This window comes from Onychostruthus taczanowskii, unplaced genomic scaffold (genome assembly GCF_017590055.1).
Source record: "Onychostruthus taczanowskii isolate IOZ18803 unplaced genomic scaffold, ASM1759005v1 scaffold15, whole genome shotgun sequence".
NCBI classification, from domain to species: Eukaryota; Metazoa; Chordata; class Aves; order Passeriformes; family Passeridae; genus Onychostruthus; species Onychostruthus taczanowskii.
Window position 1 is genome coordinate 6,244,470 of NW_024498685.1, and position 26,669 is coordinate 6,271,138.

The window sequence follows — 26,669 nt, forward strand, 5'->3', positions numbered from 1 at the left end:
TGAAAAAGGAAAACAGAAAAGCCAATATACAAAAGAATTTCATTTCTATGCTGGAAAAAGCACTGGCATCTCTCCCAAACACATGAACACCTGTGGTTCACAGCACTGCAGCACCAGAGGGTACACAATTCCCTCAAAGACTCTCTTTTCAGAATCCTCACTTGTTGCCTCTATTGTCAGTCCTTGCTGCCCTCTTGGTTGCTGGAAATTCTCGTGCAGTGACTACATTTAGCATGGATTAGCACTCCCATGCTGGCAAATTCTGTTGGAAAAAATGCTGAGATGTGAAATCAGAAGTTCTCCCACCACCTGGTGCTCAAGTTTTTGGGCCAGAGACTCACCGTGGGGCTGTATTTAGGAGGAGGATTTTGTGGAAGAGTTTTTGGCTGCAGATGGGTTCTTGTTGTTACGTGGCTGTCCCAAAGTCACTGCTCAGTTTTGGGTTTATATTTTTTCTCTGTATCACGTGCCATGAACACACACATCCTCCTGCTCTAAATATAGGCAAGGCTGTCCAGAGTACTCAAACTTCAGAGTGCCAAATGATAATTGGCTTACTTAAGCCAGCTAAGGCCTGTCACTGTTTAACTGCTCTGGTTCTGAACTGGACATCAGGGTGGCTTTTCTCTTTGGAATAACACCATTTTCCAAGTGAGGGTTTTGAAAGGAGGCCAGTGGAGGCTTTCGTCCACTGAGGACTTCCTGTCTGCAGTGGAGGAGCTCTCCTGTTGCTTTTTCTTTGTCTCTGGTTTTGCCCCATCTAAGCTGTGTAGCTTTTGGGTCAGCTCCAACATGCAGCAGAGGAGACACAAGCCTGCAAAAAGCTTAATTGAGTAGACTCTGTGATTTATGGTGAATGTATTCTAATAGGTTTGAGGTTGTTTTCTCCATCCCATCAAGGCATTCAGCGTTAGAAAGTAAAAAAAAGGTGCAATTTTTAATCTATTTCTTGCCTCTGTGCCAGTTTATAATTCTAAATCTGGTCTTTACCATGTAGCATGAACACTTAGGGCCTTCCCCAGGTCTGTTTGATAAAGTGATCTTTGGATAGTGCAATCCATGAAGTTCACAGGTGCTCTTCCTGCTGGCCTCACCAAACTGTTTCTTAACAGCAGATAATGGACTTCTTACAGGGTATCCCATAATAATTCATGGCATTTTGTGATATGTGTGCAGTGTCTATTGCCTGGGTGACAGCAGGTGTTCATGAGGTGGCCAGGCTCATAAAGGCACTGACAGCAAAACTGCCTTGGGAGAAAATACATTTATTCCTGTATACTGTGGGAGAGCCAGACCCTGCAAGAGCAGAATATCCATGAATAAAAAGAAACTGATGGCTCATAAGCATTGGCTGTAATCTTTTAGTCCTGTAAAGTTCTGAGAGAGAAAGCAAGGAGGAGACTCCCTGTTTCTTTCTGAGCTTTTTGTTGGTCTGTGGGAAGATGAAAAAATAGATTGGGAGTATTATATTATTACAATACAAAACATTATTAAAATAGAGATGGAATATTGTTTCATACATAAAACATATTAGGAAAAAATACTGAGTCCACAAGTTTTTCAACACATTGTATAAGCTCAAGTTGTCTGCTGAGTGATCTTGCTGAGTTGCCATTGTTTTTCTGGAATCAAATGCAATTCTCAAGCTTCTCAGTGTGAATTATAATTCAGTTATTCCTGTGGGTTATATTACCTTGTGCCTAATGCACCACAGAACACACTCAATGATTGCTGTGTGCTTTTCAAATGTCTGAAATAGAAATCCTTCTGCAGTAAGTAAGGCTAATTAACAAAGCTAATTAACAAAGAGCCAATTTATAATTCCCTTAGTCAAGTTTGACTCATTGGGGCTCAGTGGAGTTCTCTGTGCCAAGGGGTTTTAGAATGTGGCTGAGAGGCTTGAGAAACATTTCTTGGGATTGAGGGGAAGGTGGAGAGAAACATGCAGGATTTTCCCAGTTCCTCTCCTCAAAAATATTGACACCCTCCCAAATCAACAGGTTAAAAACCATGGAAGTAATTATTTAAAATTCTGAAGTGCATATTCACATTGGATTATTTTCCACTCCAGGAGCAAATCTAAACCCTTCACCACCTACCAGAGGTGGTCCCTTCAGGGATGTGCTGGGGGAAGCTGGAAGGCTTCTGTGGATTTATAAAGAAATTAGAATTTCAGGCACTAACTTACTGAATCTTATTCATTCTCTACTTGATTATATTTACCTTAGTGGTATCTTTCAGAATGAAGCAATTGAGAAAAAAGTCCTTGTCAAAAGTAGTTGATTTTCTTTGGAGAAAAATTGTTACCTGCTTAAATAGAATTAAAAAATAGCTCTTCCTCTGTGACTCACCCAGCTCACTCGAATGTGGCTGTCACAGGGGGAGCACTGTGTGCTTCCCTTATGAGTGTACAGCTTCATTCCATGCAGGAAACAGCAAATAGCAATAAGATGAAAGACAGGCATACTCCTGGTAGTAAGTCAGCATATTCAGCATATTGGTCAGGTGTGCATGGAAGTGTATTTTTAATGAAATGTTAAATCCACTTGTATCCAAACAACAGCCTTTGAGTGCATTGGTTTCACCTAAAAGTTGGAATTGTGAGTAAGTTAATGGTACTATAGGACACTTAGAAGCATTTGGCATTTTTTTGTTTTGTATATTGGGCACTATGTTTTCACATAGCATGTCTCTCATCTTTGCAAGAGCCAGCATGATGGTAGGAAAGAAACATTCTCAGTATCAGTAGGTTTTCATGGCTTTTGAGTAGCTATTAAACTGAACAGGTCACTAAATGGACATTTTTATCTGTAAGGACTGGAAAACCTTGAAGACAGGTTATCAGATTAAATTTGGGACATAAGTACACGTGTGCAAACATTTGGACTATTAAACCTTTATGCCTCTTTCTGAGGCTTCATTGTCTGGAGCTGCAATTCCTTGATTGAATCTCCATGAGAACACACTATTCATTTAGCCATCCCACTTCCTCCTTTTACCCCAGCACCTAAATATTCCAATAAAAAAAGTGAAGAGAGCCTTGTGTGTGCTCTCCACCTAAAACACAGCTGCAGCTGAGAAAATACCCTTCTTTTTCATGTGTGCACTTTAATCACTCCGGCGAACTTCCCTCTCCTGCTTCCCCAGTGCAGTTATCCATAACCAAACTGGGATAAATTATAAATTCCAGGCTATATATTTAATTTACAAACACACACACATGCCTGTGTAAAAGTGCTGGGTTTCTGTGTTAATGCAGGCATTTTTAAATTTGGTCATCAATGACATTCTTGGATAAAAAGTTGATGGCTTTTCCACAAGGGTTTTTTATTTGGTTGATTGAATTATACATGGGTGGAAATTATTTGTATACATATTTCCCTTTAAGCTTATTTTTTAATATTTTTAATTAAATTAATAAAATGAAATTATTCTAAAAACAGCATAAACATGACTATGTATTATTTTATTATCAATTTGGTGGAGGGAGGGAAGATTTGTGCAGTGGATAGGCTTGAGAAAAATAAAAAAATTCAAAGATGAGGTTAATTTAAAGGCAAGGACTATTATAGTCCTTATGTGCCTTAAGTCTTTTTTCCAGACAAGAAGGAGAAGCGCAGAGTAATGGAATGCTGCTACTGACTTCAGCAGAGGTGTTAGACAGCACAGATCCTATTTAAAATCTGTAATTAAATTCATTTGTTGGTATTCCTGTGGCAATTTGAGTTGCCTCAATCAAAACAGGAAGAGACTATGACAAGTGAGTGTGAAGAATCAACTCTGATATGGATCTTATTTTTATGAATAATGGTTTGTTCCCACTCATTACTTTTCGTTTCAGTTTCATTATAGGAGTTCATCCCTGGCTCTCTGTTGATGCCAAACTGCTTTCCAGGTCTATTAAATCTGCTCAGAATCCTTCATCATGCATTTCTTCCTTGACCACTTCCAGGAGAAGGGGAAAAATACTGCTGGGAGCCAAAATCAAAAGGGTTTGTGGGTTACTTGTGAGTGTAACCCCATTTTGAAAGCAAGGGTTCTGGAAAATTGCAGAAGGCTGGAGAACGATCTCAAACTGACACACTGATGGATGTAAATTTCATTTGCAGATTGTTTCTGCTGATTTTGTTCCGGTTCATATTTTGTCCACAAGTCCTCACCATCATTTGTTACCATTTTAGTGAGAATTAATACTTTTTTCTGACTTTACAGAAAATTACTGGGTTGGTTTTTTTTTTCCTTTTACCAGAAGGTAAATGTGAGGCAATAAATTTAAGGCTCTGAAAAGTGTTTATGTGTAGAAGAGGAAAAGGAGGGAGGTTAGGGCATTTTTTAGAAGGTGAATTTAGTGAGGTGAGGCTTGATCAGCCTTGGCAGCTGTGGAAATGGATGTCTCCTATCTTGCATTAGGAGTACACACAACAAGAGTGTAAATGTCATAATCTTCCTTGTTTTTTTGAGGGACCACCTGCAGAGCTGTGATGTTTGTCCAGTTTCCATGTTTTTTTTGTCTTTGGCCTGTCTGAGGCTGCCAACAAATGTGTTCATGGCTGTGGTTTTGGAAATGTGGACACCTGTCCAGGACAAAATGAACTGTGATTAGTAATTAATGTCAAATTTGTTGAAGATGTAAGTTCCTCCTTTTCCTCCTTCCTGTCAACAATTTACTTTTCCTTTCCATGGACTGGGCAACCTTGTTGACTTCATCAGGGTTTTCTGGACATAACCAACATGGGTTATGATAATAAAATACCCTCATGCCAGATGTAGTTTCAATTTAGCTTTTAAAAGTGCCCTAAGGGATAATCAAGGAAAATCTAAGAAGTTTTTGCTTCCTTGGCGCTTCTCTGATTGTCTCCTTTCTACACAGCTTTTCACCAAAAGCAATTGTAACATGCAGGTCCATGAAAATGATTCTTCCACTGCCATAAACAGTGCTCTGCTTCCTTTAGTGGAACTTAGAGATTCCTAAGAAGAAAAACAAAATGCTAGAGTGATGAACCTACCAGGAACCTTCTAAAACCATAGACAATTTAATAAGTGAGTGTCTTGCAAGCTTCCAGAAATGCAAGAGTTCTTTTCCTTTGCAGATTGTTCTTATGATTTGATTTAACTATTATACTTGAATAAATATTTGTATTTAGACTGTAGACAGAATGCAAACTTAGAATTACTTGCAGATGCACTTTATAATACATATACTAAAAATGAAACTTGGGGAATTAATTTGCTGTGTATTTTCTTGTGCTTCTGCCTTGAAAATGGCTGTAAGCTTTCTTAGTTTTGTACTAACTCTTGGTTTATTCAGGCTGAAAGTGCCATGCAAAAAAGGGGAAGACTGTGTATATTTTCTTGGTTCTCATTCCAGGCAAAACAAGGAGGCTGAAGTGAACACAGCAGTGTTAACCTAACTTTGTTAAAAATCAAAATTAACATGAATTTTTGCGTATTAATGTTAAGGTTTTTTTTGGTTTTTTTTTCAGCTTTGAAATATTTTGGTCTCTCTTGAGCCATTCAGAATGTCAGTTTTAAAATCAAGTTGGTATTGTCATTCAGTGAAAATTGTGATTTAAGTGTGTTTTGCTTTTTGGGTGCTTTAGAATCCCCCAGGTACAGATTGAGAGCGTGTTCAAGTTAAAATGTAAACATTTTCCAGAGCTGTAACTCATGCAGTAGGTGTTTGGTGACTTTGAATTACTGGGTACAGTTTGGGTTGGAGCAAAGCCTAGAAACTGTACTTGGGTTGTGCTACCACACTGCAACAGAGAGGAAAACAAGGAAAGGGGGAACAAAGATCTCAGTGAACCTGCCCACGTTTTGATCTTCAATAATCTGCTTTCTTTAGAAGCATTTTGAAGTACACCTTTCCTTGGTCATGCACAAGTGCTTCACAATGCAGTGCTGAAGAGGGTGGAATACTAAAATATTGACAATTCATTTATTTACATGTTGGATATACAGCTCACCTCTGTCACCAGTCATTATGGGTGATTTTATCTTCCCAGATATCAACTGGGAATATCATACAGAGGACTCAAACAGGTCCAGGAGATTTCTGAGCATGTTGAAGAGAACTTCCTGGCACAGGTGGTCGAATAGGAAAGGTGTCCTCCTAGATTTGTAGTTTATGAGGGACTTGTGGGCAAAGTGATGTCTGGTGGTTGTGTCTTGGTCACAATGACCTTGAAGGAGCCAAGTTTCAAAAGCTGGTGACAGAAGAGAATCTGTCAGCGAAATTTGGATCCTGGATGTGTGGAGAGCAGTAGAGGCTGGTTAGTAAAGTCTCTTGGGAATCTGCTCTTGGAGGTACTGGGGATTCTGAATGCTGGTCACCTTCTCAAGGCCATCTCCTAAGCACAGGAACAGGCAATTCCAAAGGGTTGGAAGCCAAGCAAAGCTGACCTGAAGACCATCTTGGCTGAGCAGGGATCTTCTAGAACTTAGGGAGGAAAGGGGAGCATGTGGGGGGCCGGGGAACATGGGAGGAGATTCTGTCCCCAGGGTAGGGAGAAAATTAGTGCAGCCAAATCTCAGTTGGAGTTCAAGCAGGCCAGCACTGGGAAGGACAATAAAAAGAACTCTTACAAATATGTTCATAGCAAAAGGGGAATCAGAAATAGCATTGGGTCATGGCTTTACGAGATTGGTCACCCCAAGAATAGCCACGCAGACAAAGCAAACATTTAATGTCCTCTTCACTTCTGCCTTCGACAACGGTGTGCCCTGGGAAGTCTGGAATTCTCTTGGAAAACCATGACTGTTGGGGGGGATGATAAAATATCAGTCTACCCTGAGTTTTTTTGAGGCTTGCTGCTACAGCTGGATGTGCATAAATCATGGGGCTTGGTGGGATTCATCCCAGGATACTGAAAGACCTGGCAGATGTCATTGGGGGACCTCACTCCATTTATTTTTCAGTGATCTTGAGAGTCTGGAGAGGTCTCACTAAACTGAAAGCTGGCAAATATTGTCCTAGTTTTCAAATACAAAAAGGAAGTCCCTGGTGATTTCAGACTTGTCTGTCTCATTGCAGTGCCTGGTAAAATTATGGAGAAAGTTGTTTTGGGAGTTATTGAAAAACACTCAAGAGAAAACACAGTCATTGATTACAGCCAGCACAAGTTCATGGGGAAAGTCCTGCTTAACCAACTCAAATTTATCTATAGTTGACTAAGGAAAGTCAGAAAATGTGGGGTTTTTTTGATGTCAGCAAAGCTTTTGATCCTGTCTTTCACTGAATCCTTCTGGATAAATGCTCCAGGGTTGCAGTAAGCAGGATCACACCAGCCTGGCACTCAGTCACTGGGGGGGACCCCAGGGTTCAACTTTACAGCCAGTGCTCTCCAGTATGTTTTTTAAGTGATCAAGACTCAGAAATCAAATGCACATGAAGTCAGTTTGACAGCTGTACCAGGCTGGGGAGAGCTGTGAAGTCCTCCAGGGTACAGAGGCCTTACAGAGAGATCTGGATAGACCAGAAAGCTGGGCAATCACTAGCTCTATGGAAATGCACAAAAGCAAGAGCTTTACTCTCCCCCTGAGATGAGCCTGTCCTGGTTATACATACAAGCTGTGGAACAAGAGGCTGGAGATAGCCCTGCACAGAGAGATCTGGGGGTCTTGATGCAAGTTCGGTGTCAGTCAGTGTGTCCTGGCAGCCAGAGGGGTCACCTGTGTCCTGGGGTGCACAGGGATGGAGGGAGGGGATTGCCCCACCTTGCTCTGCACTAGTGCAGCCCCACCTCGAGTCCTGGGGGCAGTTTTGGTGTCTCAATAGAAGAAGGACATCAGAACATGAGAGTGTGTCCAGAGGAGGGCAACCCAGGTGGGGAAAGGCCTGGAGGGCAAGGACGTGTCAAAACAAAAGAAGAATAATGTTGTGGTTTTCCCTATGATATACTGATGGAATGGAACTTAAACCGTCTGTTTATTCATGCAAATCACATTCAGGAACTGATGATCTCTCCCTTTTAGTTACTGCCTGGCATATGCATACAAAAAGTCAACAGATTAGGCTAAATTGTTTTTATTGCCTCATCTATCTCAACAAGCTCATTTGCATTAGTCCTATGAATAAATTAGAAGTGCAAACTGTACTTATAATGAAAAAACCCAACTCTGATCTCTTCTCCTTTTCACTCTGTTAGGAAATAGTTCTGGTGGTGTTTTTTGGTGCTGAGTACCTGGTCCGGCTGTGGTCTGCAGGCTGCAGGAGTAAATATGTTGGCTTCCAGGGAAGGATCCGGTTTGCCAGGAAGCCAATATCCATCATTGGTAAGTTTTAAACTCTTTTGCAGCCCTCCTGTTTGTTGTAAATAAAAATGTCCACTTCTGCAGGGGCCTTATTGCAGTTCTGAGCTACATCTACCCCTCAAGCGTTTATCTGCTTTGTGATTTCTCTTCTTTTGGGTTGCTAGAACACTTAAAATATATCTAAGGCAGACATCAACCTTAGCAAGGCAGGACTGTAAAGTGAAGAAATTACTAAACCTTGGGCTATTGCAGGGAAGTTACAAGATTTTGAACACAAAATCCTTCCTTGGGTACAAACAAATTCTTCATCTTCTTCTAGAGCTGGTCTATTTTTGTGATGTAACCATGAGGCCCGTAAGGAGTCGTTTTTACTCCTCATTTTGTTCTTGATTTCTCTCTCAATTTCTTTCTCAAGTGCTTCTTAGATTAGTATATTAGAGAAAGTGATAGTTTCATTGAACAGTGTTCTCTCTGCTCGTATTTTGGTACTACCACACTACCACTTTATAAAGTACAATGTTTGTATTGTGTGCTCTGGGGAAGACATCGTGGGTTTTGTTAAGAAAATCTGAGTGGCTATAGCTGGTTGTGCACTCACAGTGTCAGTACTTCATTTAGCCTTTGTAATATCCCTAAGGATATAATACAGTGGAAGTCAAGATTTGCTTTTCCACATCAGATGCAGATGGAACCATGTCTGCACTGGCAGAACAAGGTAAACTTGGGAAATACCTTTGCTGGGAATGATTGAATTCTACTGACTCATCCTATTATTTTCAAATCAACATGAAAAAAATACAAACACTGGAAAAATAAAGGATTAGAACAGAAAGTAAAACATAATGCATTCATTTTATTTCTTCATTAATATGAAAGACTTTATTTTAAATTCAGGAAAAAAATCCACTAAAATTTCTTTGACAGCAGGGAGATTTCTTCTATGGGATTTTGTTCCCTCTAAAATTTGGATTAGTTCTTAGCAAGTTCAACATGGAAAATCCCAGGCTGAGGCAGAAGGAATGTTCTGGGACACACAGGCTCAGTAAAAAGGTGGGAGGTGGATTCTGATGCAAAGGTCTGGGAGAGGAAAGTTTAAAGAAACTGACAAGCAACCAGGAGCTTGAAGGGAAAACAGCAGGGGCTAGAAATATGTGGTATTGAAGGGTGTCGGAGAAAGGGAAGGATATGATGAAGATCTAGGCTGTAAAATAAGGCTGTTTGGACCAGTAAATTGGGATTAAGGGAAATCTAAGCACTGGAAACTGGGATGAAAACTAGGAACAGAGTAGAAGCAGAAACAGAAGAACATATTTGGAGAAAAAGAAAGAAAAAGAAATATCTCTACCATGAAGAGCACTCAGAAAAGAAGAAAGTGCAAATGAAAAAAATCTTTTACTCTCTGTGCTTGGTTGAGCTCATTTTCTAAGCATCAGTCTTCTCCACCTTTAGTGCCTGTCTTCAGATGGATACGTGTATGTCTGACAATTTAGTAAAGACATGATGCATCATTTGCTAAAGGGCAAAGATCTGTGTTATGATGTGATGGGAAGAAAACCCACCCTAAATTCATTCACACACATACATGATAAAGGAACAGCATAAAAAAAATTACAGGCCGGCATTGAACAACTAAGATTAATCCCAAACCAGAAACTCTTTGTCTAGGCTCATCCCTCCCTTTATTCATTTTCATTTTCATTTTCATTTTCATTCATGCACAGTGAGTGTAGTACAGTATTTAAACTGTGTGCTTTCCCTTGAAGAGGAATCCAGCTTTTACAGCAAAAATCAGACTGATACTGGAAATTGATTCAACTCAGAGAGTGAAGGATGCTGTTGGTTATAGAACTTCTGCAGTATTTGTTGCAGCAACTACATGGTTGTAAATGAGGCAAGAGAACGTTTAAAAGGAGAGGGAAAAACAAGTCAGCCTAGATGAAGGAAACTGTTGTTGCTGCTCAGGTTGGATCCCATCCTGCCTCTTGCCCAGGCATCCCATGGAAAGTTGGTTAAATCAGTTTTCACAAGTGGGCCTCATTTTCTGGATGTCCAAAGGAAGACTTTGAAGTTGGGTTGCAGAGATTCTGAGCCCTCACAGCTGCAAGTGAAGTCAGCAGGGCTGGTGTTTTGAAGTGCTGTATAAAGTTAAGTGCTCTGAAGAATAAAGTACTGCCTGTTTCAAACTGGCTAAGGAAAGTTTACCAAAGTTTTTCTTCGTTCTGCCTCCATTTGCTACCCATTTATAATACTATCCTTTATTTTTTGGTTAGAATTTAAAAGGGAAGCATTTAGATGCTCTAAAGAGGTTTACCACAGAAATGCCTGTAAGGAGATGAAAAAAAAATCTTCTCAGAATAATGTTACAGCAAGGTTAAATAATTAAAAGAAATGGACATGCTCACTGAACTGGGATGGGGGAAAACAAGGGATGCTGTCACTGTAAATTCAGTCTTTCATTTGCATTGTATAAAGCTGGAACTGTGTAAACTGCAGAGTTGTGGAAACAAACCAAAAAAAAAAAAAGAACTCTGAAAGAACTCTGGAAACAATTATTTTTTCATACAAATAAAGACAGCATCACAAACTAAACTAACAATTCTGATTTGTTTTAGCCAGCCTTTCTTCTGACAGTTCCATTAGGTTTGAAAGCTTGGCTTCACAGCTTTGATACAGCTTTCAAACCAAGTGTATGTGTGTATGTATGCATGATACTTCATGGATTTCACTATTGCATGATGCAAACCCTTGCATTTCCTCTTGGATCAGAAGCCTTAAGCCAACATATGGGTTCATTTCTAGGGTGCACAAATGCCTTTGCATTTTTTGTGGCAAGTAGCCTAATCCATCAGGTTCTTTGTAAGGTCTCTTACTGAATTCGTCCTGGAAGAAACTGTAACCACTGAGGTTTTGATGTGAAACTATTACGTAGATCTAACATGCCCACCAAATTTCAGCTAACAATTTATTTTTTGAAGTGCTTTCCTTAGTCTGTATTTGTTGTGTTTTATCAGTGCTGAGATTAAAAAAAAAAAAAAAATTAATACATTCTTTCCTCTTTTGATTGTTTGTTTGTTTTTTAACAGATCTGATTGTGGTAGTAGCCTCAATTATTGTTCTGAGCATAGGATCTAATGGGCAGGTGTTTGCCACCTCTGCAATAAGGTAGGTTCTCCTGTCACTACCACAGAGGTTATTAGGTGTGTATCTGATTGCCTAATTCCCAATTTAACTGCATGTCTGATTTTCCTAGTACAGGGAAAGTTGCTCTATTGAAGCACTGGGGAACTGGGCGCTCTTGTGCTTGGTGGCTGGTTGGGAGACGAGTGCAGGAGCAAGGCAAATGAAAAATGGTGGGAATGCTAAAGCCAAGTGGAAAAAATGAAACATTGTGTCCTATTTAAAACATCAAACAACTGTCTCTCTGAGACAAGAGAGAATTACAGAGCATGGGTTTATTTAAGAAGTAATCCAGACAGTGCTTAACTCAGTGCTTTTTGAGTATGAGTAATTACTTTGTTTAAAGAGTAATTATGCTTTGGTGGATTTTTTTGGCACAAGTAACTCACACTGTACATGAAGCAGAAACATTTGATGTACACAGTGTTTGTTCAGCTTGTATCGAGTACTGCAGGCTTGTTTTGGGAGGTGAAGTGAGTAAACAGAAGAATGATAAGCACTCCTACTCCTAACTTAACATCCAAGATGTGCTGCATGTTTTGTCACAAGCCTCTGCTTCCCAGTGCAGTGGAATCACTGGGAAGTGGGACTGTCCAGTACTGTCTAAACTGTCCAGGTGTGTAGGCAAACACTGGGGAGAACTACAGGTACAGAGTGGTTTTAAGGTAATTCTTAGAGTAGAACATTCATCCTCACCTGATGGTAAAGACTCCACCCAGGCAGCAGGAATATAAGTTCCTATAGGAAAAGAGGAAGGTGCATGAGGAAATTCCAAGGGTTGGAGTTTTTAAATTTAACTATTTTTTTTCACTGAAGGACTTCAGTGAAAAGACCCTGTGTGTTTATATGTGAGCCCAGTGGGTTTTGGGCTCAGTGAAGCCTTACCCAGTGCTAAGTCCAGAGTCACTATCCTGCACCTCAGAATGCTCTCTGAACCTTATCCCACATCCCGGCAGTGTTATCATTGCTCCACTGAAAAGCCAGTAGGATCAGGCAAGTCTGAATTAAAATCAAAACCTGTATCCACAAAAAAATCTTGAAGACTGCTAAAAAGGGTCAAAAATACTTCTAGTGAAAAATTTTCAGGTAGGTAAATTGAGTGTTCATCTTTTCCTGCTTTTCACTGGTTTGTTTCAGGGATAAGACAAACTGTAGGAAAAAAAAAAAATCATTGTCAAAAGAGCAACTAAATGAAATATTTCCATGGAAAAAATTATGCTGAAGAACCAGATTAATAAACACTTTTATTTAGCTGAAAATATTTGGAGCTTACAGTTGATTTAGTTAGTCTCCTAAAACACATAGGACTCTATCTATTTCCAGTGACATCAGACATATTTCAGTAACTCACACAACAAGGATTTCAGTAATGCCATGTTTGATTAATATTCTGCTTTTGGCAAATAGAGAAAAAAGGTTTGCTCACATTTATGTTAGCAAAGCTTGAAGCATTTGTTTTCCTTGGAAAAGAGGCATTTAAAGTTTGGAATAATAGAAATCATACAGGTTTCCCCTGATTTTTTTTTTTTTTGTTTTCCCATTAAATAATTGTTTTCCTAGTCAATATTTCTGAATAAATTTTACTATAATGAAATTTGATCTAAACAGAGAGATGCCTCAAGCCTGAGATGCCGTCCCAGGCAGGGGCAGTGCTATCACAGTTCTTGAACATAGCAGTGTGTTAGTGGACATCATCACTTGTGGGTGGATAAGGCAGTATTGTCCTCAAGCATTTTTATGTGTTTATTGCATTTATTTTAATGCTTCACTTTCCTCACAGGGGGATTCGCTTTCTCCAGATCCTTCGGATGCTTCACGTTGACCGCCAGGGAGGCACCTGGAGGCTCCTGGGCTCAGTGGTTTTCATCCATCGACAGGTACCTGTTGCTGTGATATTTTCTGAAAAATCTTCTTTACTCAGGATTTTTCTCCTGAGAAGCTGAGAAGCCTCAGAGTGTGTTTTGTTGCTTTGGAATACAATATATTGTTTGTCCAGCATGTGAATTGTTTTTTCTTAATGACCAGTCACCATCCAGCTGTGTCGGACTCTGAGGAGTCAGTCACGAGTTTTCTTTATCATTCTTGTTAAACCTTCTGATGTATCCTTTCTCTATCTTTAGTATAGTTTTAATATAGCATTCTTTTAATATAATATAATACCAGGAAATAATAAATCAGCCTTCTGAGAACATGGAGTAAAATTCACTCATCTCTCACCTCATCCTGGGGACCCCTGCAAACTCAACAGGTACCCAGCCTTTAAACATCCCCTGCACTTCGTTGGCTTCTGTGAATTCTCTCTGTGGGCTTCAAATAATGGTCTGGTCTTGATTTAAAAAGACAGGCATCTGCTAAGGAAGGCAGGAGCCTTTCTTGAAATGGAAAATGTGAACCCCCTCCCTCCAAATTATTGTAATTTTGAAGTTAAGGGGCTCTCAGGCAAAGATACGGGAATAGGAATAACAGTTCTTTACTAGGAAAATTAAAATACAAATGCAATAGTACAAACAGAAAAAACCAAACACTGACAGAGTCAGAATAAACCTGACACCCTGTGGGTCCCATTAAATGGTGCCTGCAGCCCTCCTGCAGTGCCAGCTGTGATTCTGTTGGAACAGTGATCCTACAGAAGGGTGGAGTTTTCCTCTGAAGGTCCTGTGGTGGTGTAGATGGGCCTGGTTTTCCTCTGGGAGTCCAGTAGAGAAGAAAGCTGCTCCTCTTGGAATCCAGCGGGGAAAAAGGCTGCTCTCATGTTCCGAGTGTTAGACTATATCCAGGTAGGAATGCTTGGCTCCTCTCCTGGGCAGAGCATCTCACAATGGGATGATGGAATTTTATCAGTCGTGCAGTGACACTCAGTAGCCCATTAACAGAAGATATTTCCCACAGGGAGGATTGGTTTGTGGAAAACTGCCCAATTAACAGAAGATAACTGCCCCACCTCTAAAAGACAGCAAATAGAATACACACATATCTTGCAACCGAGGACAGCTAGTTTAAATGAGATGTTACATTGCAAGAGAACAAAATACTTTGAAAGTCCATAGTGTGTTTCTTCCTCCTTTTAAAATGGGAAGGTATTTTTGCTATTCAGGGCAGTGGCTAACAGGGTATAAACACCAGTGTTTGGGTTTATTAATTAACTGTTATGCTCTTTGATATTATCCCTCAATGTAATTTCTTAAATCCAGTTTTGTGGGCTGCCTTTCATATTGCAAGTACTCTCCACTATCTCTGCAGAAGATGTGTTCCTAGCTTGGTTTTCCTGGGGAAAACCAAACACTAGTGGGAAAGCCTTGCTAGAAGAAGTAAATTATTTAAATATATCTGTTGTGTTCACCTTGAATACAAAGTTTTGTAATTAATTCTGTAAATTAAAAAAAATAACTATATTATGAAGTTGTGCAAGAAAAGTTACTTAATGAGCTTTCTTCAGAAAAATTGTTTCAAAGCTCTGTCTCTAAAGCTTTGAAACAATTTTTCTGTATGACAGCTCATTAAGCGGGAAGAGTTTAAAAGTTTTTCTGCAGATGTAAAACCATTTCTAATTGAAGGCTTCTTTTTGAGTCTTCATGGAATCTCTTTATGATTAGCTTTATTAAAATACTGGGAAATGATATCATTAGCCTTGAAGTCTTGCATCTCATGCCACTCTGTGGAGGGCTAATACTCTGCTGTTAATGTCCACATCCCACTTGCTAGGGTGGTTAATTTGTTCTTACACATGTAGATTTGTTCTCCACATACTAACAAACTGTTACAAATTTCCATGCAGACATTTTTAAATTTTCTATTTGGAAAACTGTTTTTCTGGGACAGAGAATGTGCTGCACTTAATCCAAGCCAGTAATTTAATACTAAAAGTTAATTTTCTTCCTTTTATTTTTTTTCCCCAGTACAGTAGGAACTTTTATGTCACAATGGCTGTGCAGAAGTGATGCACACCAAAGTGCTGTGGGATAAAGCCTCCTTTTATACTGCACAACAGGATGACTTTTAATGCTCCAAGTCTGTGTGGTCTTCATTTATTATTGCTTGCATTGCCTGGGTATCTTGCTAGGGCAGAGCTGATATCCAAATAACTTGATATCCAAAAAAATGTTTGAGAACATTTTTTCCTGTGGGTGTTCAGTTTTAGTCAAGAACCAAGAAATACTCTCTCCAAAATATAACACTTAAATCTTATGTGTCACAAGCATAAGAAAGTTCAATGGTTTAAAAGGGAAAAAAAACATCTCGGAAAACAAATTTATGAGTAAACGCACCTGAAGTTCTGCTTATCCAAAGAAGTGATTATGGTGATAAATAAAACTCCACAGATCTGTAGTACTTATCCAAGCAGATCACCCACTAACACATTAAGAAAAAAAAATACCAAGCACGCAGTTCTGTATTGACATTGGACAAGTGTAGCTGAAACCCTAACACGGTACCAAACGGAAGGAAAAATGGAACCTTTATTCCTGTCCAGCCTCTGAAAGAAATTTTTGTTTAAAAATATAAAAAACAAAACCAAAACAAAAACACCTCAGCTGCTTTTTCTTCACAGGCAGAGTACAAAATCCTCATCTATTTTTGTTATTTTTTCGTTTGATACTTTTTCAGAAAACATGGGCCCCTGAACTCTTAAGCAATGTGAGAAAATGAATTCAAATCTTGGTGTCCTATGAAAATAGCAAGCACCTCCCTGGGCCCTGAAGAGCTTAGTAAAGTTGTCACCAAGGATTTCCATGTGTTTTGGAATTTTACATATAGCTCAATTAGCTCACTCAGGCCCGCTTTGGCTAGGATGCTCTTCTATTTTCAGCAGGTTGAGATTATATACCAGCATTTCTTGCCAAAGGCAACAAAACGTAAGTCAATATCACATGTGGTGGTGGAATGCCATGGAGAAATCCTGCAGCTTGCTGAGAAGCCAAGTTAGCCGCTCAAGCTCCAGCTTGTGAGCCTCTAGGTTGGTTTTACTCCTTCCTCACCTTGCTTTGTGAGGTCTTACACTGTTCTCAAGACAGGAGGGATTCTCGTATTTTTTCCAAGTGTCGAACTTCATATTGTGTGGTCCTTATTTTAACTGAAAATGGAGATATAGCTGAGCTTAAAAAATGTGCTGACTCAACTATGGTTGTGTTCGAGGATGAGGGAAGAGATGAGAATCTTGAGTCTATGTTTCAGAAGGCTTATTTATTATATTATGATATTATATTATATTAAAATGATATATTAAAACTATACAAAAAAGAACAGAGAGAAAAGGATCATCAGAAAGCTAGAAAGAAAAAGAATGTAATGAACAACAAAATCTTGTGACTGCTCACAGCCTCGACACAGGTGGCTGTGATTGGTCATCAAGAGAAAACAATCCACATGGGCCAGTCGAAGATGCACCTGTTGCATTCCACAGAAGCAGATAATTATTGTTTACATTTCTTTCCTGAGGCTCCTCAGCTTCTCAGGAGAAAATCCTATTGAAAGGATTTTCATAAAATATGTCATGGTGACACTCAGCTCTCTCAGTATTCAAATTTACCTTTGTGCATTTCTTGTTCTTACTGTTCCCTGTGTGTGTGAATCTGAAAGTCCCTGCTGCAAAGAGCCATTTGTTTTAGGCAGCACTCTTTATTCTGAAACTCTTATCTAATAAAACCCACATAAATATGTAGTTTTAAGGCCTGATGCCTGCAGAATACCCTTTGTTTTGTGATCATGTCTCATGAAGCATGCGTTACTTAAAAAGCTTCTACTCTCCCTTAAATGAAGTATGTATGACATTGCTGCCATCGTTCTTAATAATTAAAGAGTCTCTCTATACACCTGGAACATGGATTGTGTCATTTAGAGTAAGTCCAAGGCAGTTGCATTTTCAATTGGCCTTTATTTAAAAAGAATTCTGTCTTCAGATGAATAGTAGTAGAGCTGAGAGGTGAAATAAACTCAGTAGTTCTGTTGATATTTTAGCCACTTTGAAAAGATTTCATAATACTCTGCTATTTTCCTGCCTGCTTCCCAAAAAGCCAGCACTTAAACCAGAATTATTCCAATTATCATCTACAGACAATTGTTTATGTTAACAGAAGGAGCTTTTCAAAGCAAGTCATATCTACAAGTACACAGTGCTCCATTATCAAGAGATAAAGGTGAGAAAATAAAGGTGACCAGCAGAGAAACTACTGAAACCCCAGGGTTTATTTCCTTTTTTGGCTGCCTTGTTTAGCAAACAGGCCTGCAAAAAGGTAGAGCTTAAATTAAAAGATTTGGCCATGAGCAAGACAACATACTATCAAAATTCATTATTTAGGTCATCATTAAATGATTAGGGGAAAAACACCCATTTTTCTTTGTGCCAAGACTACTTAAAGCTTTCCTGAACCCAGATTGTAATTAGTGCTGTAGGAGAAGGAAGAATATTTATACTTCCTGCTGCTGATTGTTGGTACTTGATATAAGGGCTACCTTTGCCCAGAAACCTCTTACAGGGAAATGAAAAGAAAGAAAGAAAAAAGAAATCTGAGGGAAGTTTGGTGATAAAATTGAACCTGCCCTTACTAGCAGTTTGAGAAACATGGGTAGAATATTACAGAACACCTGTGAAAACCTGACATACTTTAAAAGTAGGGGCAATTCTTCCTAAGCAGGTTTTAATTTTAAATGTATCATATGGCAGTATTTTAATTCCCTTATTGGCTGGGACCCAAGGAGAGAGGAATGACTTTCAAGAACTTAAGATGCCAGTGAAGATGTAGCACAACATTGTTTCCTGATAAAGATGGCCAAATTTGTGCAAAGAAAATAAAGGAATGATGCATGTAAGCTTTAAGTAATTAGAAAGAGCTGTTTTCCCTTATAACTAGGTATTGGATTTCCCTGAGGGGCAGGTGGATATCTCATTTAGCACTGCTTTTAAAATCTTCATGTGGTTTTGCATCTGTGACACCACACATTTTGGCTTGTTTAAGTGCACAAGCACTTTCTTTTTTTTCCTGAAGACTGTGAGAATCCTGTATCTAAGTCAGAGCAGGTCTGACACAACTCTCCTGCCCAAAAATCTTTAGAGAAAATGGTATATTCACAAGGACTGTAACATGCCCTCATAGAAGTCTGCCCTAGCCTTGTACTTCAGGACTGAAAACATGACATCTACCTAGCATACTTTATCTTCAGATTTTATTTATTTATTTCTTTATTTTAACATTAAACTGTTGAGCATCACTATCCAGTCTTAAGCAGTCTAAAGATCATGAGACATGGCTGCTGTTTCTCAGTGTGCTCTTCAGAAAGGACATTTCTAAAGCTGCTTTGCTACTTTTTAAATGTTTAGACAGTTAGTATTTTGAGTAGACTGTTAAGTGGAATGATTCCCATTCCATAATTAGGAGAGATGTCCCTCTGTACATTTAGCTGCCCCAAGGATCAAGCCCATAATGATGGCTTTTTGAACTGTTTAGCCTGCTATGAATAAAATCCAAGTTAATGTTTTAGCTGTTTTACTGGAGGCAAATTTCATCCCTGAAATACAACATATTAATTTTTCTACTGTGATGCAAAAACGCCACAGTTATTTGCAGTGTTTTACAGTGATGCGTATATATATATATATATATATATATATATATATATATATGATGAAAACCTCATACACTTGTTTGTTTTCTCTTTGAATAGGAACTCATAACCACACTGTACATTGGATTCTTGGGATTAATTTTTTCATCCTACTTTGTTTATCTTGCTGAGAAGGATGCAGTTGATGAGGATGGAAAGACAGGTTTCTCCAGCTATGCTGATGCCCTTTGGTGGGGTGTGGTAAGTGCTCACCAACAAAATGTGTGTGCAAACAGGGCCCAAGGTTTTCTGTTCAAGTTGTGATCTTTTCAGAAAACCCTGGCATTTCTTTCTTTACAGAATGTATTTCTGTAGGGAAGCTTGACAACCTCCTCAGGGGGATACAAGCAAGATATAAGAAATACAATTAAATTATTGGGGTAATAAATCCTATTGTGAAAGCAGGTTCACAAGTTCTTAGCAGAGGATGCCGAATGCTTACAGATATGAAAATTAAAAATCATCTCAAAAAGTAAACACATCTCAAAAAAGTAAAAATCCCCTTCAAAATCTATATCACTTCCTTTAAGCTCTACTTAGTTATCTGCAAAAAGTGCATAACTTAAAAACATATTCTATATGTGAAAGTTGGGTTAACGATCCTATTTTTTTTTTTCCTTTTTGCTTAAAAGTAATAATTTGGACCTTGATGCAGGTTATAGTTTGCTGGTTTTTGTTTTTTTGTCTTTAACTTATGTGGGGAGATAGAATGTAAGAGAACAGAGATAGTGCAAAGGCAATCTCACCCCTGAGGAGCTGCAGCTGTACTAATTATCAAAGATTAGGAACAGGCCTGCCCTTAATAGGCCACAGCTGTGTCAAGTAAGGACGAGTGCCGTAAAAGAGTGGGTTAGCTGGTTGAGAAGAGAGTTGGCGTGGGTTGTGAGGAGCTGCTCATAAGAATTTACTGAGAATGTATGGAAGATTTGCAATAAGATGACAGCAAACTTAGATGGTGCATAAGTCTCTACTTCAATGAAGTACACAAAATTATAGACTATACTATGCATAGCCTGAGTCCCCACTCTATAACTGGTTCACTATAAAAATATTTTAAACATTAAATTCCTGTCACTGGGTTATCAAGTATTCATTTAATCTGCAGAGTATCACCTATGACTGTGCTAAATAGTACAAACCCAGAAGAATCAAGGGAAAAAAGAAAAATCCACTCAATGGCCAGATGAACCTGATGATCTAAGATGCTGGGAAGCAATGAAACCATAAACCAAGCCATAGAGCTATCACTTGTTGAAGTCCTCAGTGGACATGGGATAAAATTTTAAGAATATGAAACCTCATGGTTATAGCAGTGAAGCAACCTGTAGCTAGTGGAGGAAAATAATGAGTGTCTCAGAAGTAGAGACTGTGGTGCTTTTTAAAAGAAAAACAATCAGGGTATAATTGAAAGATACCCCATGCCAGCTTTACGAGAGCAAACCAGAACTCTTATTCTCACTTATTCTTCCATTATTTGTGAAGTTCACCTCAAACACCAGTGGATCACTTTTAGCATCCAGTTCTATCCATGTATGTTCATGCTAAAGTAATTTCTGCATGTGATAAAAATTCCGTGTGGACCCAGTGTACTCTTCACTCTTCCTACCTTTCCTTGGTTTGTTTTTTTTTTTTTTTTTTAGCTTTAGTTTTTCAGAGTTGCTTCAGTAGTTGCATTGACTATTTAGGTATGAGTTAGAAATGTATGAGGTATTGCATTGATATGAGCAAAGAGTAAAAAAGTTAAGGTTAAAAAAGTCAGAGTGTGTTTCTGCAACAGTGTTTTGGACTTTGGGAAATTAAAAGGAGCTATGAAGACCATCAGAGAAGCTTAAAATGCCCAGCACCTTGTTGAGACAGATGACTTGGGATCTGTGTTTCAAAGTGTGTGGATGGGAGAGGTGAAGTGTTCAGTGGGTTTTGTTATTTTCCAAAACTTGACTTGCTTTGTGTAGCAGAAAGATAAAATCAGCTCCTCTTTCTCTGGCTGTGTGAGGAACACTGTTCAAATTGTTGTTTAAGCTTTTCAGGCATCTAGGCCTCCTCAGCATTTAGTGAGTCACGGTGCAGGTGCAGTTCACAGCTGGGAACAGGAACAAAGGACAAAGTGAATCAGTTTCTTTTTCTTTTCAAATCTCCTGGAACATAGGAACACAGATGTGGAGTTACTAGGGAGTGAAATTTGATTTTTGCTTTTGCTTTTCAAAACTGAGCCGTTGGAAAAAAAATCTTGGTACCAAGTATTTGAAAGTCTTATGTGTCTGACAAAAACCACAGAGAATATTATGGGGAACATTTTGCTTTGAGGAGAAAGTGCAAGCTTGCTGAACTTGATACAAATGACCTGAAAGGTTTAAATACAAGGAAAAGAGAAAATAAAGAATGAATGAGAGTTGGAATTAATTGCTAACTACATTCACCTGCTTCAGTTAAAGACAAGGGTTTTTTTCTCCTAGATTTGGCAGGCAAACAGGTTAAACTGCAAAGACATATCAAAGGCTTGTGTTCCACATGAAGCCATTCTCAGAAGTTGTAGTATGTGGGGCATGTGTAAAAGCACTTCCAACAGCATGGTCAGTCTGCCAGAATTGCAACCTCTATCACAGCAGTTGCCCTGGTCCTTTTGGGTATTTTTTCCTTAAGAAAGAAGAGCACATAGGAGCCTTCTCTTCTGCTGGCCCTGCCTGCTTGCCTCTTTCCACTGGTAAAGCTTATTTGCCTTGCTGCAAACCCAGCTACTCTGTACCACTGATTGAAGTTAAATCCTTGCTCCAGTGAATTGATGTTAACTGGCACAGGTACTTGGGATCAACTGCTCAGAATTTCCAGCAGTAAATTTCCATGCCAGAGGTAGCAGTTGGAATCCCTTTATATTTAGTGTGGTTTTTTGTGGTGTGCAGTTCTGACTCCTCACACCTGAGGACACCTGCCTGTCTTTAAACATCTGAGCAGCCCTGTTGACTTCCACTAAATCAGAGTTCTTCCCTTTTTGACACATATGTGTGTGTGTTTAGAGCCTGTGTACACATCTGGAATGTGCCATCCTAAATCCCTGTTACAAGATATTTCATTTTCCAGAGCCCAGCTCTCCAACTTTCTCTGCTCAGAAATACTGATAACTTTGTATGAGTAGAAAAAAGATTCTGCTGTGATTAAGACAGCCAGAGAATTCCATTATTTATAATCCTTTCCATGTATTCAGTGTGCTAATTAAATTACCAACAAGGAGCCCTCTTAAGGTAGCCAGGGGAAGACTTCCTGAGACATGTTCAGGCACCTGCAGGAGTCTGCCAGCCAAGTGCCTGCTGTGCAGGTGGAAAATTCATCTTTCCTGTGGTTACAGCTTTCCTGTGGTTACAGCTTTCATGCTGTCTTCCATAGTAGAATTAAGGCAACTCAGCATTACTGCAGTTTGGTTTTAAGTCCTGGGTGCTGGAGAACTTAGTGAAAAAAAACAACCAAAACCACTGCAGAAAAACCAAACCATCCCCAAAAAACCCAAGAAGCCTTTTGTAAGAAAAAAGAGGGGAAAAGAAAGGGAAAAACCACTGACTTTGAAGGGTCATCTGGGTACACTGAGGAGCTGAAGTGCTGTTAAAGAAACAGCTTTAACTTCCTCTGCTACCACAGAAACACATGCTGTATTTCAAAGCTGAATTTTGGGGGGTCTTATTTACCTCTGGGGACTGGCAAATTCATTGTCCTGCTGGTAGCACACAGCACCTGAGTCACTTGACCAGCCACATTAAATCTGGACAAACACCTGGCAAGACAGAGCTCCTGCTGAGAGCAGATTGCAGTTCAAAAGAACAATATTCATCCAAGGATATAGCTACTACAAAGTGGTCTTCATCAAGTGGAAAATTCATGAGGAATAAACACAAATATAACTATTTTTTGGAACTTGGAAAAACTAAGTTTGGTAGTAGTTGCTGATTTTTTTCCCTGCAAATCTTTCTTCCAGCTCTGAGAGTAGGAGGAAACATATTCTTCCCATGCCTTTATTGCTTGATAGTTTCTTCTGAGAAGACTATTTTTGCATAACATCTAAGCGTTTGTCAGCAAATTTTTCCATAAAAGGCAGCCTCTTTATAGTCAGTGTAAATTTACATATTCTTTTAAGTCTGTTTTGGCTGTGTTTCTGCTACCATTCAAGGCAAAGTGAAGGGAGGGGGTCTAGGTTTGGGGCTGGTACATCCAAATAAAAGTACATTTTTTCTATTTACAGCTCTCCCCAGTGGTTAGTATTGCTGACAGAGCTCTTCTGTTCCTCACCAGAAGCTTCTCACTTCTCAGGGATCCAAGTCATGTTTCTCACACCATTTTATGGCAGCATCAGAGCTCTGAGGATGCTGAATACCCAACACCCCCATGGCCCAGGATCTCTGTTTTAGAATGTGGTCTGTGAATCCCGCCCTGCTGTGACCATGGTGCTGAGGCCCATGTCAGGTGTGATTTCTGTGGCTTGCTGTGGATTCCTGCTTTGGGATCAGCTGATTATCCCCTTCCATTGGCAGCAGAGGCTCCTTGTTACATCACAAACCTTTCTGATGGACCAGCCACCACCTGGACCCTCTTTTCCCCGTGCACCAGGTCCTTCCTGACCTCTGGCTCATGATGAATTCTCATTCATCCTTCTGGGACTCTTCAGGAACAGCCCCAAACCTCTGTCCCACTCAGGTCCTCCTGCCTCTAGAGCTTTTCAGGGCTGGCCTGCCACCTCTGCAGAAAGTCAGAAAGTCTGTGCAGAGCCAAGTCCCTACAGGTCCCAGACCTGAGGGCACTAATTGACCTAATGACCCTGACCAGCAAGACCCCACTGGTGGTGCTCCATGCGCAACATTTCAGCAATATTTCAGCACAGGAGATATTGTCTGTAGCTCAGTTGCAGCTGTGTCTAGGTTTAGGCTCCCTCAATCCTGATTTTCACCCATGGGATGATGCCCTGCTGTTGTCTCCTCCCTGTGGGCTGGCCACTTGATCCTAATCCTGACTGGTGGCTTGCTGTCAGACCTGCCTCCTTGTGCTGCTGCATTGTAATCCAGACTCTGGGGTGGACCTGGCTGTGCTTTCTGCTTCTGTTTTGCTTGAAAGGTCCTGGCTCCTGATGGGAGAGGTGCTGCCCTGCTGGCTCTGTTGTCTCACTGGACTATGGGCCCCTTCTCCCTGACCCTGATAAGCAATATCAGATCCAATTTTAAGCACCTTGTGGCTTAAGCACAATTTTGAGTGGCCATGTATTGTTGCAAAGAGTCCCCAGCCAGGGAATAATGTGCTCTGACTCCATGATTTCAGAAGGCTGAACAAATGCTTTATTAAGCTATATTATGTTACACTAATACTGTACTATATTAAAGAGCTATTAAAGAAAAACCTGTGACTGTCTCTAGGCGGTAATGACACAGCTTTGACTTAAATGGGCAATCAACCCAAACAACCATCACCGGTGTCCAATTAACAATTAACAAATCATTCTCTGTAAACAATCTCCAGAACACATTCCACATGTGCCAAACAACAGGAGCAGCAAGTGGAGATGAGAATTGTTTTCTTTTCTGAGCTTCTCACTGCCTTCCCTAGGAAAAATTCTGGGAGAGAGAATTATGTCTCTCTCTGTTCCGAGAATGTGAATACCACAGCCAGGTTCTGTGTTTGTGGGGGAGGAAGAAAGCTGAGCACAGGCCTCAGGTGTGCTCAGGTCTAGCTCTCCTGGCAGGCTGACTTTGGGAGATAACATATCCTGGAATGGTTGTGTGCTCCTCCTCTTGCTGTGAGGATTCAGTTGGGATGGGTTAGTTCTGTCCTTTTTCACCTTATCCCCAAATCCACATACATGGTTCACACCTGTCTCCTGATACTTCACTAACTACTTTCCCCTTCCATTCTTTTTTTTTTTTTCCTCATGATTTTTGGAGGAAAAAAGCACTAAAACAGATGTTTCTTCCTGGTGTAGGTAACAGTCACAACAATCGGCTATGGAGACAAAGTTCCTCAGACATGGATTGGGAAGACAATAGCTTCCTGCTTCTCCGTGTTTGCCATCTCCTTCTTTGCACTGCCAGCTGTAAGTGGAACTTGAATCTCTTTATTAAAGGTGTGTCCACCTCTGTGAATGTCTCTGGCTCCTGTAACCTGTGGATCACGCAATAAATATGTGCTGTTTATTGAAGTTACACAATTCTGCTGTTGATCTGCTCAGTTTAAGATTTGGAATAAATAGAACTCAGACATTTGAAAATGCATTTTATAAAGTCTTTTGTTAAATGTCTGCTTATTCCAGGTACAAAGTATTTTATTTAGATATATGAAGCTATATACATGTCTGATTAGTAGTTTTGTTATTTTGTTAGGGTATTCTGGGGTCTGGTTTTGCTCTGAAAGTACAGCAGAAACAACGTCAGAAGCATTTCAATAGACAAATCCCAGCTGCAGCTTCCCTAATTCAGGTAAGGCCACAACAGTAAAATACTAAAATACCTCAGAGTTTATTGGAGAGAAGAGTAATACCTGGAAGTTCAAGTACTGAGAATCACCATTCCTAAATTTATTATAGATCTGTAACTTGTGCTTAGCCACTGTCATTTTGATCCATGTCAGTAAGTAGAGAGATTAAGATAATTGCCTCTCCCTTTTTGGGAGCTGCACTATACCTGATATTCACAGGCATAACGAGACTAACTGGATGCAGTGAGTATATGTAGTGAAATACTAAAAACATAATAAAATTTTTTATTATACTATTTAATTCAGAACGTCATTTTCACGTTGTTTTCGGTCGTGTGCATCTGTCAAATCCTGAAGTGGTGAATGTGCAAATACATGGAAAAACACACCCGATTTTAGAAAAATCTCCCAGCATAACATCCCATATGATGATATAAAGAATTAAATAGCTCAGTGCACAAATATTCATTGTGGCACAGTGCAGAAAAAAGAAAACACAGCATTCAGTGGGGGATTCACTTTTGTGGGGGTTGAGTTTGATTTATTTGGGGTTTTTTTTTGCTGTGGGTAGAGTTTGATCCCAGCTCGTGGGGGGAGCACACTGAATATCTCTGTGTGATTCGTGTGTGTGTCCTGATGCAAATTGCATCCACCACGGTTGTGCTTTATCAGGAGTGGTGTTTACCTGGACTAAGGGCTTTGTTGTCACTTGCTGAAAAATTTTTCTGCAAATTGCTGCAAAATTTGCCGTGCAGGAGCCCAGTGACTGCTCCTGGACTGAGGTTCTTTGGGTTTCTTTACAGACCCTGTGGCGCTGCTATGCAGCAGAGAAATCCTGCACCTCCACAGCCACCTGGAAGATCTATGTGACAGCTCCTGTGCAAAATCCCAAAAAGTCTCCAGCGCCATCTAGTCCCGGTCTGAGAAAACAGGTAACAGCACTGGCGGGGCTGGCTCTCTGCTTGCTTTTCATTTTAAATTATAATTAACTTGCCAAAAACCTCGTGAATGACTTGAGCAGTTTGGACACCTGAAATACGTTTATTTTCCCCCTGCCACAGCCCAATTAGTTTTGTTTTCCTTAAAATATTCTTGAGGAAAGACTATCTTCTAATTGCATTTGCCTTGTTTGTCAGGCAGGTACCAGCTCTCCATTGTTTTATTTCCTTTGGAGTCTCCTACTTTCTCACAGCACAAGG

The 26,669-nt window shown here is 39.8% G+C and overlaps 1 protein-coding gene across 1 annotated transcript in view; it reads left to right on the top strand.

Moving 5' to 3' along the window:
* LOC121332940 (potassium voltage-gated channel subfamily KQT member 1-like) overlaps positions 1–26,669 on the top strand; it is a 416,905-nt gene that overhangs the window by 20,040 nt on the left and 370,196 nt on the right. The window contains exons 3-9 of the mRNA XM_041398878.1: positions 8,148–8,274; positions 11,337–11,415; positions 13,211–13,307; positions 19,090–19,230; positions 24,980–25,090; positions 25,377–25,472; positions 26,274–26,402. Of these exons, the coding sequence (XP_041254812.1) occupies positions 8,148–8,274; positions 11,337–11,415; positions 13,211–13,307; positions 19,090–19,230; positions 24,980–25,090; positions 25,377–25,472; positions 26,274–26,402 (780 nt within the window). The remainder of the gene's footprint in view (positions 1–8,147; positions 8,275–11,336; positions 11,416–13,210; positions 13,308–19,089; positions 19,231–24,979; positions 25,091–25,376; positions 25,473–26,273; positions 26,403–26,669) is intronic.